The sequence below is a fragment of the Chelonia mydas genome, chromosome 2 (assembly GCF_015237465.2).
Source record: "Chelonia mydas isolate rCheMyd1 chromosome 2, rCheMyd1.pri.v2, whole genome shotgun sequence".
Lineage (NCBI taxonomy): Eukaryota > Metazoa > Chordata > Testudines > Cheloniidae > Chelonia > Chelonia mydas.
The window spans coordinates 64,373,974-64,391,830 of NC_057850.1; the positions used below are offsets into that span (position 1 = coordinate 64,373,974).

The 17,857-nt window shown below is 38.8% G+C and overlaps 1 protein-coding gene across 5 annotated transcripts in view; it reads left to right on the forward strand.

Annotated features, from left to right (window-relative positions):
- The first annotated feature begins 406 nt into the window (after positions 1-406).
- The window catches only part of TOX (thymocyte selection associated high mobility group box), a 268,267-nt gene continuing 250,816 nt past the window's right edge, over positions 407-17,857 (forward strand). Inside the window, exon 1 of one of the 5 annotated variants that reach the window (XM_037892570.2) lies at positions 407-1,253. In XM_037892570.2, the coding sequence (XP_037748498.1) occupies positions 1,146-1,253 (108 nt within the window). In that variant the 5' untranslated portion in view covers positions 407-1,145. Of the gene's footprint in view, positions 1,254-1,631; positions 1,753-3,153; positions 3,427-17,857 lie in introns of those variants that run through there. The other 4 variants (XM_007059463.4, XM_037892568.2, XM_037892569.2 and 1 more) reach the window with 4 other exon arrangements.

Consider the following 17,857-nt stretch of genomic DNA (forward strand, 5'->3'; position numbering starts at 1 on the left):
GGAGCCCAAGCCCTGAGATCTTGGGGCTCAGCGCCCGGGCTGTAGCCCCAGCCTGAACATCTACACTGCAATTCTTAACCCTGCCTCCCGAGCCCCCTGCTGGCAGACCCAGGCTCCCAGACTCCATGCTGTGGGTATTTCCTGGCAGCGAAGAGGTTCCCTGGGTGACTTGCCCAAGGACACCCAGGAAGCCTGTGGCAGAGTCAGGAACAGAAACCCCAGAGCTCCTGGGTCCCAGTTAAGTGCTTCCCCACCCTCCTTTTTGCCGCTCCCTGCCCCCTGCTTTAACTCCTTCCCCACCCCGCCCTACCCCGGCTCCTCTCCTTCCCCTCAGGGCAGGGCAGCCGCGCCGTGCTGAGGAGGCACCATAGTAACTGGCAGGCGGTAGGGCGGCGGCGGCTGGGGGGTGCTGCAGCAGCGCCCCCTCTCGGCACTCCCCAGCCCCGTCCTGGGCAGCCGCGAATGGCTCTGCGCTCGCGAGCCCCTTTGTGTGAAACACACTCGGAGCCGCCACTCTGGAAGCGGCGCACACGGTGTCCCTCTCCTCCTCCCGGCGAGCAGCACGGGGCAGCCATTCCAGGGCCAGCCCAGCAGAGCGCCTCCGCCTCGCCCCCCCGCGCCTCACGGGTGTGCACTAGCTTTCCCCCTTCCCCAAGGTGGAGAAACGAAAATCCCCTTCCCCCCAACACTCACACACTGATAGAGATTAAAAAAAAAAAAAAAAAGAGAGAGAGAGAGAGGCGAGAGAGAGAGGAAAGGAAACAACTCAGAGAATCCAATAGAGAGCGAAATCTACACCCAGGGCTAGCGACCAGTGCATGTGTGTGCAGGGAAAACAATACTCCAAGTTACCTGCCCTGCTCTAGGAGAAGAAGGAGGGTTTGCTGCTGGTTCTCTTGCAGACATCTGCAGACTGGTGCTTTTTTGGAAGAGTTTTTTCTCTCTCTTTCTTTACAAACCACCAACGGATGTGAGGCAAGGAAGGTGTTTCTTTTTCTCCTAAACTCAGGCACCTCTTGCTGATTCTTCTCAACCTGCTTGGGGTTTTTGTTGTTGTTGTTTGTTGTGTTTTTTTTTTTTGCACGAACGTTAAGTAAAAAAAGGGGGGAAAAAGAGGAAAGGAGTTTGCTTGATGTTTTAGTGAAATGGACGTAAGATTTTATTCACCACCTCCACCACCACAGTCTGCTGCCACTCCTGATACCCCTTGTCTGGGACCTTCTCCCTGCCTGGACCCCTACTATTGCAACAAGGTGACTTGTGTTTTGTTTTATTTGAGGTGCTTTATCTGTGGTGTTGTTTTGCTGTGCGTAAACGGGAGCTAAATCTTGGCAGGCTGCACACTGAGTTAACCTCTCAAGCAAAGGCAGCCACACCAAAGCCATTCTTGCGGGGTGGGAGTTGTTCGAGGGGGGCGATGTGGTTGTAAAATGTTATATTTTAGGCAAATTCTGGGTGTTTTCCAAACACCCTGATGGTGCAGGAAAGTGAGAGCGTTTTCTCTGATACCTCGCTTCTTGCTGGGAATCTACCCGTGTGTGTATCTATTTCTCTCTCTCTCTCTCTAGTGGAATGACTAAAATAAAATCCCAGAATAGTTTGGAGGCGGACGGGGTGTGTTGGGAGGTGGGGGAGGAGAGGATTTTTCATAACCTCTTCCCCAAACTGGAAGTCTAAGTAGCTATTCTGTACATTTCTTTCTGAGAAACAGCGTGGAAAAAGGATGTCCTTGTGGGATATTTAACTGAACAGGTAACTCTGTCTTCTATACCCCCTTCCCCCACCAAACAAACAAAGTCTCTCCATTTATTTTTCCCAAGTCAAAACATAATGGGAAGCTCTGTGCGAACCCTCCAGTTCATGTGTCAAGGCTCACGAAAAGCCTGTACTTAGCAATCTGTGATGACGGGACCACGCTTTTTATTTTGTGTACAGAATTAAATGGGTGGTGACAAGTTTGTTCTGAACAGAACATCGACTTTGTTCTGGCTCTGCAACTGCGTTATTAATTCCTCCGTAACTTGATTAAATGACTGTAAATAGGGTTATGTCTCTAAAGAAAGAAGTTTACAACAAGAGCCCGGGAGAAGGAGGGATTGCAAAGCAGGCTAGTGTTATTTACAAAAGACCCAAGCATTGGGTTTTCTTGTACTCGTTTTGCGGCTGTGATTCAGGATCACTTCGCGATCCGTCTGCCCACGAACAAGAGACCAGGGATATTTTCATTATTACTGTCTCAGTGGCGTGAGCCAGCTGCTATTTTATGCACGATCTGCACTTTCTTTGCTGTTGTGGAATGGGCTTTGCCCACGAATAAAACGTTAGCCATAGGAAATAATCAGGAAGTGCAAGTTACCCAAAACACTTCTTGAGCACACCCCCTCCAGGGGAGAAAGCTGGGAACAAGCACTTACCGGAAGATTTGTTTAAACCTGTGTGTTTTAGGCTTTTGTTTAAAATCTGTCTTGGGAGGTTGTTGCTGCAGACTGTAGCAGATGTTTATGCAATGCAAACTCTGCTGCTGGTAGTGTATGTAGTCAGCAAGGAGACTTGCTTGCTGCTTGGTCTTTCTTTCACAGGGTTATGTGCCTGCTTATTGCCACCCAACCCTTGCAACACGCACTGGGAGAAGGGGGAAATGCCCAGTGCAGAGGAGCAGTACTCTCAGTTTAACTCGTTTGAAAATACTACTGTGTTTTCTGCTTGTCCATTGTCATGGTGGGTTCACAAATCACACCACATGTCATAGATATTTAGGGCTGTCCCCTTCACTCCTGGCCACTGCATAGAATCAGTGATAAAAAATAAACAAACAATAAAGTCAGATATAATCTGTTTAGAAGCAGTGTTTGCAGCATTATGATGAAGCCCCCCTCAGTTTTCAGGAAGGGTTTCTAGCATAATCTAACCTACCATTCGCAACATAAAGGACCAAATTCATCCTTGGTGTAACTCTCCTATAGTCAATGGAGTTAGAGAATTCAGGGTTAAATCAGGTCCCTTGTGACTGATCCCTAAGGAAGTTTCAAAAGAGATCCCAGAGGAACATTTTTTAGCAATGTTTAAGTAACCACGGTTTGCAGTGTCTATGCAGGCTGCCCTATAGATCAGGAGAAGTTTGGGAGAAGAGTGAACTTTGGGGGGTGGATGGGATGGGGGTGGGTGCGAGGCAGCTGCGTGCAAGAGAATATACGTGGTACACTTTAAATGTGTTCATAGCGATCATTGTGATACTGCTTTTGGTCTCTGACTTGCCATATTCAGTATTTTCTCTCTTTTATTGTAAATTGTAACATTCAAGTTCTGGAAAGTAAAGAATGTGGTAGAATTAATGACATATGCACCAGAGTGTCTGAAGACCCATTTGGCAATGAAACTGGACAAACGTTATTAAACCTATCAGTGATTTAAAGCTTCAAAAAGAAGGTAATGACTTGAATACACATTTCACTCATCATTCTTGAGAAAGTGGGCCAGATTTAATTTAAAAGTTAAATGCTTTGGAAAATCAGGAATTACTTTAATATATTAAATCATTTTCCAATTAAGTGCTTTAAATCATTTTTGGTTGGTTGCACTGCAAATCGAATAAATTAATTTAGAAAGTCGTTTTCAGATTTTTTTTTTTTTTTACTAGCTGGTTGAAGCTTCTTTTAAGTCATGCCATGTATGAAGGAGCAAACTGTTCTTTTTAAATGCAAATGAGGCACTCATTCTGTAGAGAAGTTGTAACTCTTCTATTTAACTTAGCCTGGACTGATAATGGACTTAAAAAATGCACAGTCATAAGACATAATTTTTATGCTTGGAGAAGACTTACTAGGAATATTTCATATAAGATACCTTCTACAGCATGAACATGCCTTTATCAAACATCTTTGCCACTGATCATTGGTTATATTAAATGGACTGAATAGGTTTGCTAGGCCCTTGAGAGGCATGCATTTACTGAACATTTCATTTTCAACCTCTTCCCTCAGTTCCTCTACCCAGCATGATTAACATTGCTGTGAAAACTTATCTGCCCTGCTCTAAACACTTAGTTGTTTTAAAAATATTCATCCGTCACTCATTTTCATTCATGTGTTTTCAGTGGCTTGAAGGAGGTTCCTAGAACTTGTTTTCAGAAAGTTTGGTGGACTATTTACAGCTGATATCTAAAAGCAAAGGGTATCATTTGCTGGAGTGTGATGGATCCATATTCCAGAGTAGAATGATAGTCTAGTTTTGTTTGATGTTGTTTACCTTGGGCTAAATCCTGCAATCCTCATTCTGGACAGGATCCTGCTCTCTTAGAAATAATGGAAGTTTTGTTTGAATAATGATTGCAGGGTTTGGCCCCTTATCTGTGGGTTGTTTTCGGTAAAAATTAAAGATTGTTTGATTAACTTTATTCTGTGACATATTTACTTTAATTAAATGGCTGCTAATTTAGGTACATTGCCCAGATAGTCAGGGACTTCAAAGTTTTATAACTGATCTGTTAACATACATTTTATTAACGATCAGATAATTGTTTTAGGCTTTTAATTATGCAGTCCACATATACATATGTATTTTGGGTATCTGTAGTCAGAATGAATCACTCTTGATGGCTTCTTAAAAGAAAATGCAATAATGTAGATCATACAGTCCCATCTTTCTGCTCAGCTGCGTTTCAGGTGGCAGTCTTTGTTTCAAAAGGCTGCTTAGATCTTTGTTTTATAAACTTAGGCACAAATGTTTAGAACATTATTTTAACATTCCTTTATTTACTGTAAATGCACATTTTGCTTTGCATATCTTGCAATGCTGACTTTTCCTTGTTTCTCTCACATAACCCATGGAAGGAGAAAAGTGAAAGAACAATGCAAACAATGTTGGTTATGGCAACTGTGTGAGGTATCTCTTATACAAACAGACAGACTGGATGGTATGCTGCTGTATATAGGTCAGCCTTTAAAATAACATAGTGGACAGACAGATTTAGACTTGAGGTAATACTGTTCATCTCTTGAAACTCAAAGCATAACTGCATTTCAGACATTTATGGGCTAATAAGAACAGTTTATTTAATTGACGTCTGTTTTAAGTAACATCATATTTCTTAATTGAATTTAATGTTACAAAAATAAATTATGTTTAATAAGCATACTGCATGAATTCAGTAGTAAAATATTGTCTGGGTTTTGTACTATTTGAAGATGTCAGATCATCAGTTTAAATATATACCTACCCAGCAATAATATTCCTTCTTCTTTCGTCATTGTACTGCCATCTCCAAAGACTGTTTCCACAAGTATTACAAGAAGAGTTGAAACATTTTCATGTCTTCAACTTTATGGTGTTTTCATGTGTTAAGTATCTGCTCACATAAGGATCAGTAATATAATTATATTTTGACACTGCTAATGACAGAGATGCTGACCCCTGCCAACAGTAGGAGATAAAATAATGGTCTTTACTGCTCCCAATAGTTAGCCTTGCAGAATTATGCACTGGATTCTAGTCTAGCTAGTTCAGAAATAAAGAAGCCTACAACTCATCCACTCTTTATACACTGGTAGTTGTTAATGCAATGGAAGAATACAGCCTGATGACAGAGAAATAATGTAGCTGTTTAAAAAATAAGAGGAATCCCCCCTCAAACCCACCCCTGCAAAAATCAAAGACTAAACAAAATGAAAAAGCTGTATAACACTGAAGTGAAAAAACATGGGTAATATTTTGTAAACAGATAAGAGTTTTGTTAGTGACTTGACTTAAATGGAGCTGAAGTATTTTAGAATATTTTACATTTTCAGGTCTAACTACAACACGGATATCCCTCTTTACAAAATGTCCCATGAGTGTATCTTTCCAAGGTCTACTTTTTCTGATGGCTCACTATGCATACATTCTTTTGCTGATCTTCCTAAATGCTGGGATCTCCAGAGAGAGCTCTAAGACTAGAATTGTGTATCAGTATTTTTGAGGGATTTTAGTGTGTCACGTAACAGTAGATGATTCAATTAAATCTTTATGTTGAGTAGGGTATGTTTTTTCTTTCCCCTGAACAACTTTGGTAACTTAGTGCATGATGGTCATACCTGATATTTGTTCTTTTAGAGGAAAGATTAAACTGTCACGTTAATGTTTTCATTGGTTGTTGATTTTTGCAAGCTTTCAAGCCTTACAATAGATTTCAGAAAAATGTCACATATTAAGAAGTTGAATGAACTTCTCTTAGATTAGACCCTAGTTCCTAGTATGAAGTCCCAAAGATACAAGCAAACATCAAATACGACTGCTTAGATTCCAGTGTTTCGGAAAATATGTGATCCTGATTTTCATAGAATATAGGAATTACTATATACATGGGCTTTTGAGAAAACTTTCCACTGCCATATTTTAAAATCGTAATATTCATGATAATTCTAGATTTTCCTATTTTGTAGAACATTTTTACATCTTTGAAAGGTAACATTTTATTGTTCCATTAGAAAATGGATTTCAGCTTTGCAACACTGCCTTTAAAATAGCTGTTGTGAGGTCTATGGACAAAAAGCTAAACCAGTACACTGCTGGGTATGCTAAATTAGGAGTACAGCGTTTCATTCAAATTAAAACATAGCTAATGTCACTATCCACCATAAAGACTCAGGGCTTGATCCTGTGAGAAAATTAGTACTCAACTCCCATTGACTTCAGTGGAAGTTGAGGGCACTCAGCACTTTCATGAGGAGCTTGCACCATGCAGTTTCTAGAAGCTGGCAAAACTTTCCTTTTGTTTTTCTTAAATCAGGATTTTCCTTTACATAGTGTCACATGAAAATGGACAATTTTTAGTTTTCCATTTTTATATTGTGCTCTTCAAACGAAGTGAATGTCGTACTCATGATAGGCAATAGACCAACATTTCTGGAGACTGAGATCCCAAATTGAGAGGAGACACGACAGAGCATGGATAGTGGTAGCAAAAGCTTTCCCCTGTGCTCTGGCAATGTGACTCAGTATTAACCACTTGTAGTGGTGAGTGTGTGGTCTCCGGGTCCATTCAATTCTTGGTCTGTGAAATTGTCAGTCATGACAATTAGTGGCAGTTATGTTTATTTTTGTGAAGTGGACACATGTTTTGTGAACAACTAGCATAGGCTGTAAACACTAAAATGCTCAGTTTAAATCTGGCCTAATCGATTTAAACATTTTGGTGGCATTGGTGCTGGTGTTATACAACCTATGTACCAATTTTCTGTCCAAGGAGTAATTTCTCGTTAAAAAGGCTGAGTTATAAAGTCCTCAAAAATGTGGTTTATAATGGAAGTGCCAACAGAGTGTTAATTATAGCAGCACTTACATAATACTTTAAGACATGGAATTCACATTAACCTGAATGAGATTTTCTTGGTCATAACACTTTCCCCTACAGCATTCAGTTTGAAAATGGCAACATGGTAATACACTATACTTAGATACTGATTGTGTAGCATCAGCAACAACAGTAACAAAACTGCTTTCCATAATGGCCATTGCTAAGAAGCAAAATTCTTTTCAGCTTAGTTTGTTTCCCAGGATTGGCTTTCTTCAGTGTTTTTTTCTTTAAGCAATTTTACATTGATAAGCCAACAGTTTGACTGAAAATCAAAAGCTAAACTCTTATTTTGAGTTAAATCTTCAAAATTAAATTGTTTACTACAAAGGTCATGATACTGTTGTTATTTTTAATATTTATGCTTGTGGTGTTCTCTCTCCTGTGATCTTTTATACAGTATATTTTATTTTTAGTTTGTGTTTTATATGGCTGTACTGATACATGTATTTAATCTTTCATTTGCAATACAAACATGTATCTAAGCAGTTTTCTTCAACTATTTTGTTAATGTTTCTTGCTGGGCTGTCAGCAAATTTGAGATAGATCCAAATAGCATAGTTTCCTCCCAAGAAACATACTGCCTTCCAAGTCACAAAACACACTTGAGTTTCATGAACATCTGATAAATCCAGGTTAGTGAAAATGTTAGATTGTCATAACATTCACATCCTTGCCTGTTAGCTCATCATGCTATTTTTGATTGGTGGAGATTGTTTTTTCAAAAATACAGGCTGGCTAAACACAGAAATGGAGCTTCTTTGATAGTGCTTTTGTCTCCTAATGTTATTCTAGACCTTTGTGTGGTCTTAAAGGTTCCAGGAGAGCTACAGCTGCTATTAAATTTGCTATAGTAAGGAAATCCATAATGGGGCCCAGTCCTATGTTCCTTGTTGGAGAAGAACTCCCACTGAAATCAGAATGTGTTAACCTCTGCACAAGGAAGCTAGTTAGAAGGAGGAATGTGATGGATACCACATGAAGGTGAAGATCTATCTGGACAATTATTACAGGAGAAGGGAAAGGGGTGTGTGTGTATGTGTGTGTGTGTATATATATATATAGATATATCTATCTATCTATCTATATATGTATATAAAAAAATTAAATGGTTATAGGTCATCTTTTTGGTTGGAATGTGATACAGGATTTGTGTCTGTATATAACAGAAAATACTTATTCCTTATGTATATATCACATTTATATCAGCCTGAAATAGTAATAAATAATACAAAGGCAGAAAATAATAGTAAAATGGAAGATAACCTTTCAAAAAAAAGTATATTTTCTCATTTGGCAGATGCAGTTATGAACATTAGTCATAGAAACCTGCAGATAGTAGAAGCTTAATATCAAAGCTAATGATTTATTCTATGTTAATGACTTTCTGCTAGGGCATAAAAGACTATTCATAATGGACTCTCAGTGCTGTGTTCATTTGCTAAGGCTAATGGGATAATCTTTCCCAAAATTAAGCTTTCTGAAGTAAAGTATGATGTTACTTTTTCAAGTTAACTCTTGAAAATGTATTACAAAACTAATCTTTTAAGAATTGCTTTTAACATTAATAGAAAATATATATTAAATAAACAGGTTTCTTCATTAACAGTTTTACTGAATTTATGTTTTATTTTATTTCTCAAGATTAATATTCATGAAGTAGAGTTGTTAATACTTTGATAGTTTGATCTTAGTTGAATCAGGTCTTTGAGACATAGTTGTTTTGGTAGATTGTATGAATATAGCAGAAACCCTTTTTCTTAAGATTGCTAGCCAATGATTTGCAAAATGGTAGTAAAACTCTTAGTTTTGCATTGGTAAGGTTTTAAAATCATGTTTACAATTAGTTTATAACCAACATATTTCAATAAGAGATAATTTGCCTCCTAAAGTTCACATAATGTGCTAATCATGTCTAGTGGTTAATAAAGGCCTCCTATCTCACTCCCCTGATGGCTATAAAAGGCTATTATGTTCATGGCAGCAGTTCAGGTACAGCTGCTGTGTGTTAATAATGCATCATTGTCCCTCTAATAAACACAGCAAAGGTCAGCACCCCCAGCCACCTAAAACACCTATTCTCTTTCCAAAATATTTATTAACACCTTAAAAGCATTTATATTCATTTCAGTTAGCCTGATATCAGTTAATGGCCCTCTAGAAACTTATATGTTAAAAGTTTTGCAGCCTAAACTGTGTTGTGGAAAGATTAATAGATATTCATGTTAATCTTTCCTCATAAACATTTTTTTTCCATTTCAGCAATCTGTGGTTGCTTTAATTTAGGATTAGTATTACTATGGTCACCTTTACAGTTAACTTGATGTGTTGCTTATTATGCCAGTTTTCCCTCAGTTAGCTTGATTGTACTCTGAAAAGAAGCATTTTTTCAGCAGCCAGGACCCCTTGAAGAAAACATAATGAAGTGTGAAAAAACGGTGTGTGTAATATATATGTACATACACCCCCTCCCGCACTTACTTTATTTAGAGTCCATATATATGTTATGTTAGCAACCTATTTATTTCCCTTTTGGCATAAAATGCAGTATTCATAAAGTGCTTAAAATTTATTTTCTGTAGACAAAGAACATGTTCACATGGAATTTCCATTTTGCCAGGGAAACATGCAAATCAATAGACCAGCGCTTATCTGCATTAAAATTAGGTATACTGTAATTTATGGGCACAGTGCTATTGTATTTCTCTTGTATAGCCTCAGATATTCTTTAAGGAAACCCTGGCTATGTCTTCCCAGAGAGAAGCAAAAGAGTTAACTGAACAAAATCTCATTTTCTCATCTTGTACTGTTGTCTTTTGGTTTCTGTTACTCATTTTGAAAACCTTATATTTTTTTCCTATATGATTTTCAGACAAATGCTCAAAAAGCAGAGAAATTTAACTACATATTTGTCATCAAGAGAACTGAAAAAAAGCCTAACTAGCTGAAGGGTTTCTATTTTGTGTAGCACAGTCTACAATGGTACATTTGTCATGCTTTAAATATATAATACATACAATAAAATATGTACTGGCGCAGTTGTGATGTATGTAGTGTCTGGCTCCTCTGCTATTGTTTGTAGTCTTTATGGTTGTCATACATTGTTCTTTGCACATCATACCCTTACAGCAAAATTTGACACAATTTCTAGCTTTCAGTCCTGCACCATTTTCATTGCACAATATACATGAGTTTGACAGGGTGTGTTGAGGACAACTCTGGCAAGCAATTGATATTTTGAAGTGGCAAGCGTTTCAGCAGCTGCCTGCTTGTGAAAAAGGAATGATAAGATATACTGTATTGTTAGTTTCAGGCAAAGCATTAAGGTTTAAGCTCTGTAAAAATGTACACATTATTCGTCAGTGGTGAAGCAAGCCTTTTATGTTTTTTAGAGCTTAGCTCTCTGGCTGATGTGAACTAGAATGACATTGGTTTAATGGTCAGTAAATGAATAGGAGTACTTTGAATTTGAACTGCTGCCAATTTTGCACCAACAAAGAGACTGACAAAAAGATTTTATGTGAAATGCAAAGCACAAGCAATGTTTTTTGGGAGAGGGGGCGGGTGAGTAGAAAAACCCAACAGAAATATTATTAACCCAGCCTTGTAATGATACTAAAATTGTTAAAACACATCCTTTTTACATGACTCATGAGCTACAAATCTAAGCTGTTTCATCTAATGTTCTTTAAAACCTGTTGTATCCACGTAGTCTTTTAGAATATATTCATATGGAATTTACAGTGTGTTTTTCTAAATACCACACTGTACCCTGAAGGCCTGTTGGCAGAACATCAGAGTTGTCCACTGCTGGAGTTCCCAAGTCTCTCTCTATCTGGTAGTGGGAAATTGTAGTTTAATCAGTTATGGCACTTTCAGTGTGTAACATTCATTAGTAAGGCAATTTGTCATGACTGTTAATAGTCAGGATGCATCTGCTTTCTCTTCAGTTAGAGAGCATGATAAGTAAGAAGGAAAATATTTCAGTATCTGATATTAACTTGTTTCAGAATTGTAGTCCAAGGCTAATTGCTCAAAACACACACAGCAGCAGATTAACAAGCACAGTATATTCATTTTTACTGTGCCCTGCTTTTATAGATTTATGACTTTAAAGTATACTAAAGCTATTGTGAGGTATACATTCTTTGATTAGGTACTAAACAGTAACTAAGTTATAGCCATGACATCTTCAGTGTTCATTTGAAAAGATTCTACGTATATAATATTGTCTAGAGAGACTCATAAATGAAAATGTAGGCTCACGCAGTAGTTCTGAAATACTAATAATAGGTTCACATAAGCTGTGAATGTTTACTATGTTATTTTAGCTGGATAATTTTGGTAACTGGACGGTGACTTCCCAACTTTAATTTGTGATCAGACACCTTAAAATGTTGAAAAGGTTAGCCGCTAGTGCATAACAAACAGGTCAGAATGTCCTCTTTTCCCCAATAAACTGCCTTGTAATCATTGTTCTAAATGTAAAAGGTTAAATTGTTTCTTACAGTCCAAAGGTTAGTTTTTTTTCACATATCTGATAACTCTGATGTATTACATAATATCATAGCTTAGTATACAAAAGCTTTTTGACATATTTTCATTTTTAATGAAAAACCCCAAAATGTTGAACATAATGATTTCTTTAGAAACTCAACCCAATCTTGGTAAAATCTATTCTTGCTGGTAACAAAAGCTGTTACTGTTTAAGTCCCTGTTCAGCAGTTAGTTGGTACGCTTCACTGAATGTTGTCAAAAAGGCTTTTCTCTTGATTGACAACCCTGTAGGAATGTGAATGGAGATTTTAATTGCATATCATGTGTGTATATCAGAGTGAGTGGATTCACTGACTCTGCTTAGCTCCATATCTCTACAGGTCAGCCATGCCAAAAATACTTTTTTAAAATAAGTAATTGATATATTTTCCAAAGAAGGGGGAAAAGGTGTGTGCAACTGAGTGAATTACAAAGCAAAATACTTCTGTGGTTGTAAAACTTTTTCATCTGAAAAAATGTGTTCAATCAGTTTTTAGAATGTTTTAACAAAAATTAAGATGTATTTTGATTATGTAAATTCATTTCAATTGTAAGTTGGCCAAAGACTGCCACAACATATTTTCTTCTGGCATTTGCTAAAAGAAGTATGTTTATCTTTCAACTTTCTATTTTTCGGAAGAGTACTTTGAACAAAATTAGTTTTAAAAAATAAAGCCAGTGGAAAAATTGGCTGTGCTGGACAGCCCTTCAGTAACTTACACCTTTACAGAAGACATGAGGAAACTATGGGTTTTTGTACATGTGAATAGTGACGGGTTCTTATACATATTGGGGCTGGTCCAGTCTTTATTTGGGCAAAACTCTCACTGATTTCAGGGGGAGATTTGCTTGAGTAAGGACTGTAGGAACACATCACTTAATGGTCTGATTGCAAAATAGTATTTTCCCATCGATTTCAATGGGAGGATTGGGCCTTAAATGCTGATTTTTTTTTTTTAAAGTAAACAGTGTGGTGTTGTAAGATGACATTGAGAAATACACTTAAACATTTTCCATAATGAAACAAGAGCTCAGCTAAAAATAGAGAAGCGAAAAGTTCATTATGACAAACAGAAATGTTTCATCTATCATGTTGTGATGTCTTAAACCTGATTCTCATTTTCATTTTAAACCAAAACCCACCAATAAAATACCACCAATTGTATTTTTAAATAAGCTGTTTTAAAATATGAACACAGAAAGAAACAAAGTGGCACGGCTGCTTTAGGGAACTTTCAGTGGAACTCATGTTCTGCTCACAGTGGTATGTACAGACCCTTTATGTGGTTTCACTGCTTTAGGAAGAACCCTGGGAAGGAATTGTGACTTAGTCAACAGTTCCCATCCTAGTTCCTCCTTGCTCCGAGAATGAAAGTACTCCCTTATTTATGTCTCCTTACTTCCTTGTGTATGGCCATATTACATTTGAATACGTTGACTGTGTGTGACTGTATACAGTGTGGGGATGAAGGGTGTAAATAATTCATAGATTTTTAAGGTCTGAAGGGACCTTTAGATCATCTGGTCTGACCTCTTGTATAACAGGCCATAGAACATCATCCAGTTACTCCTATTTTAAGCCTAAACTTGTGGATCCTTGATTCTGTGCTCTTGTGCATCCATTCTGTGCACCAAATGAGCCAGGGGTATTGTGGGAAGAACAGGATGTGATTGTGTAATTAAAACTGTATTAATAGTGCATGAGCATAAGGGGGCAGAATTAAGGTTTTCAGGCATGTTAAATCTGGCATTTCCTGACTTTTGAGTACTTGATTTCTCAATCTGAACAACTTACTTTTAATGTGGCTTTTTGGTATGTGATTGAGGGTATGTCTACATTGCAGTGTAAACCCAGGGTTTAAACTCAGGCTCAAGCCTAACACCCTTCTGTCTACACACAAATCACACTAACCCAGCTCTTGGACCCAGGGGCCCAGGACACCAGGTGGGTGGAGGGTCTGAGCCTGAGTCAAGCTGGTACCCAGGGTTCAAACCCTATTGCTTTGCAGTGTAGATGGAGCTCTACTGGAATTGTGCTCTGGGAGTCTGCTGAAAGTATTTAACAGTCCCATGGGCCAACTTTCTTTGGTCTTGGGACAATCAAGTTTTCCCACACTGCACCATGAACAAAGGGTTAGAGCGGCCACATTTTGGGAGTACTCTAAGAAGTCTGGGATTTGGGTGATTGGACTCAGGCTCACAAAATGCAGTGTAGATGTTGGAGCCTTAGTCTGGGAGCTGAGGTTCAACCATTCCTGATGTGGAGTAACAAATGAGTCTTGACACTCAAGCCCTAGGTTAACAAACCCAGGGTCTGCTACCTTTGAGTTCTACTAACCCTGAGCTTACGTTGCAGTGTAGAAATACTTCAAAGATGATATTCTATCCATTCCCATCATGCATCATCAACAGGGTTTGATCTGTGAACCTCTTTGACATTGCAGCTCAGACTGCAACTTCTTGACCTACAGGGCTAACTGTATTAGCTGGTAGCGCAAGGAGGGGATGGGCTTCTGGTGCCATGTTTTGGGTCCCAGAAAGTCGTTAGGTGGGTTTGCACCAATTCTTCATCATTCCTTTCCACTACAGATGCTCTTGCAGTTCCCACTGTAGGGTCTGCTGCTGCTTTGGTTGCGCAAGGGCCCAACTTAGGGATATTTATATTTAGTTATTGTTTTGGCATGTTGCCAAAATTTTCCTGAGGAACGCAAGTACAAGACAGGAAAAAGTGATTTTTCTCAGGAAAACCTCAATGGAATTTCATAAGAAAAGGCACTTCTCTACCCCTATAGTATAGAGTGATTGCCATTGTTTTTAAAAAATGTATAGTGTTCACTTAAATATACTGGTTTGCTAAATTTTCTGGGGCAGATTGTTGGTTGGTGTAAATTGGTTTAGCAGCACTGAAATCAATTTACATCCACTGATGATCTGCCCTGTAACATTTTCCTGTAGTGGCTCTAAGGAGTTTTTTGTATGTAACAATGAAAGCTCAGAGAAGAAAAATGTGCTTTTGAAGTGAGAAATATATTATTCAGTTGACTGTGTTTCACTTTTAAAGATGCCATTACTGTAATGAACTTTATCAGGCAAAGAACTTTGCAGAAAAAGTATTAAAGCAGTCCCTGCTTGTATTGTTCTAGTTAAGCCTCTGTCCGTTTAATTCACTATTTCCAGGAACTGAAAACTCATGTATCAATGTTTATTCTTGAATGAAACAAGACATGGAGTACATGATTTCACTCTAGAAGCATATACTTCTTTTTTTTTTAATGTATTTGTTTGTGGACTCATGCACAGCAGGAAGAGAGATACAACATCCTGATATAGTTTAAATAGGCGGCAGATTTCTTAATTCAACTCCAGTAAAGCTGTCAGGAATAACAGGTTCAGTGCAACCTGAAGCAGGGCTACTCTTAGTCCTCTGCCTGACAAAGAATTAACTGGTGTTCCAGCCTTCCCTGCTTACTGGACATTCAGGATACTGAGAGGAAGGTGCAAAATCCATGCCAATTCAGTGAGGGGCGGGGGGAAGGAGGAAGTGCCTTCCCTGCCCCCAAAAGGCTCTGTGAACTCAGCATGTTCAGAAACACAGTTCTACACTAACCTCATTGGTTGCAGTGGGAATAGCAATCCTGGGGAGCCCAATGACTGCTCCTGAAAGGGGATGTGGCTTGTGTGACTTCCCACTATGTGACAGCCAATCAACTCTGTTTCCTTTAAACTAGCCTATTGTCATGATGCTGACAGTTCATATCCTGCACATGTGCAGCACTCTTCCCTTCTCCCCAGGGCACACAAGCATGCAGGGTGCAATGTCAGGGATGAGGGAATAACCCCAGTGCCCTCGTAGGGGTATCTTTCCCTACTAGTTTGGAGAAAACACAATGCTGAGGGACCCCATTTTCAAGATATACAGTAGCAGAATAGAAAGAATAAGATGAGTAACACAGTAATCTGTGTGTCTTTAATTCTAAAATATTTTGTCCTGCTTTTTAAAAATATGAAAATTTGACAGTTAATTTAACAAGTGGACTTGGGGTCCTTTGCTTTCTTGACTTTTGAAAGTCAGCTATTCATCATAAGAAGTTATCGCCCCACATGTAATTTTTAAGGTCCAGGTCCATGTTAACTTTGTAGTGACTCGGTTCTTGAGACTGATCCAGAACATTGTAGCTCCAAAGGAGACGTGATGCTCTACTGGGCCAATGTTCCAGTCCAGAAAAGAAGCCAAGTTCAGATTTACATGATAACACAGCTACTAATGTCAGTCAGGTCGAGTTATTTTAAAAGTTTCATAAATGCACATGTACAGAAGTCATTATAGGCCAATGTGTTAAATCTTTGGTAATCTTATTTAGGATCCTAATTCAGGTAGTATTGACTCTGTGGTATAGGGCCATAGAAGCTCCCCAGCTGTGGAGACTTCTGTCTGTTTCAAAGGGAAAAGTACGCCTTCTCTGGAGTCCATGAAATGTCACATTAAGCATTCTGTAGCTGTCCTCATCGGCTCCTTTCTTAATCACTGTTCAATAAGATCCCTGAGATCCTATTCGAGGGGCTTCTTAATCGTCTGACTTCACATCCTTCCAACAGGGAGGAACGTCAAAGGATCTACACTCCAAAGATATCAGAGAATCCCTTTGTGACAGTTCCATTTCTGAGGTCATCCACAGAGAGGATGGAAAAGTGCCCTCCAAAAGTAGATCATGGAGGGAGATCAATCCCCAGGCCGCTCCAGCAGTTTATGTGTGTGTTGGGTTTTGGAGAGCGGTCCTTTAACACAAAAGCAGTTGAGGAGGAGAAGGCCTTCAGTCACACTGCTTGGACTGTTTATCCAGAGATATCCCCTGCTCTCAGGTGAGAGTCACTCCACCCCCTAGTTTTCTGCCCCTCAGGCTACGTGACATCTCTCCCTCAACTATATTATTTCAGCCCTGCTCCTGTAGTCCAATACATCATGTTCCCGAGCACCTCACAGGGAGGAAGATCAATTAAGAATTCAGAATTATGGAGCACAGGAGGCAGAGAGCTCATTTACATGGTCCTCCTTCCACTTTGTCAGCCCACAACTTCCTATTACAGAGGCAACATTTTTGTTATTTTTGCCTTCTTCTCTGCCTGTGTAATAGATAGATCAGCCTGCTGCAGGCCCATTATCTGACTGTAGGAATAAGAAGGTAGCAAATGTATTCTGCTGGATTGAGTTTTGAGGGGGACTATCTGGGCCATTGTCCACTGATGGCCCTTACCCTTTTTGGTCATGTCAGGAGAATGGCACAAGACATTCCAGCAAACACCATTCTCCAGGTGGGTTGTAACATCCAGGATAAAATTCCACCAAGGGGTGGAGGCAGCTCAGAGGAAAACCCCCTGTTACATTGATTCCTCAAGTCTGTTCCAGTGTTCGACTCTTTGGCCGTCAAGCCCTTGTGACTGCATTGGAACGGACCAAATGGCAAACAATCGCTACAGCCGACTGTTTGGCTAAACGTTGAAGACAACGACCTTAAGGGAATTAAAGACAAAGTGGCAATGTTAGAAATAATGTTAAAAAGCCTCTTTAAACCCAAAAAAGCAAGAAAAGCCAGAATTAAGGCTGGAATTCCATTGTTAACTTGAAACTTTCTAGTTACTGCAGCACATGTTGTATGAAGGATTATCCATTCTTTGGCAAGTCCTGCAGTATCTAAACACTTTTGGGTGGGCTAAGAATGACGTTTCAGTTTAACTCTATTTTCTTGCTTTTATGGGTTTAAATTTTAGATTATAACATTTCATGGAATCAATTTTTATGCAATTCATTTGTAGAAGAAACTAATTGAGTAGAAGTAATTGCTGTCATTTTGTAGAAGTCTGTCACAATAGATTTTAAAAGGTGAACTCCATTATATTTTATATTTTCATGACAAAGCAATGTATGATACAGATGACAGAATTATGGCAAAAATTGTTTAAATAATAATTCAACAAATTTCATATTTTCTTACCATT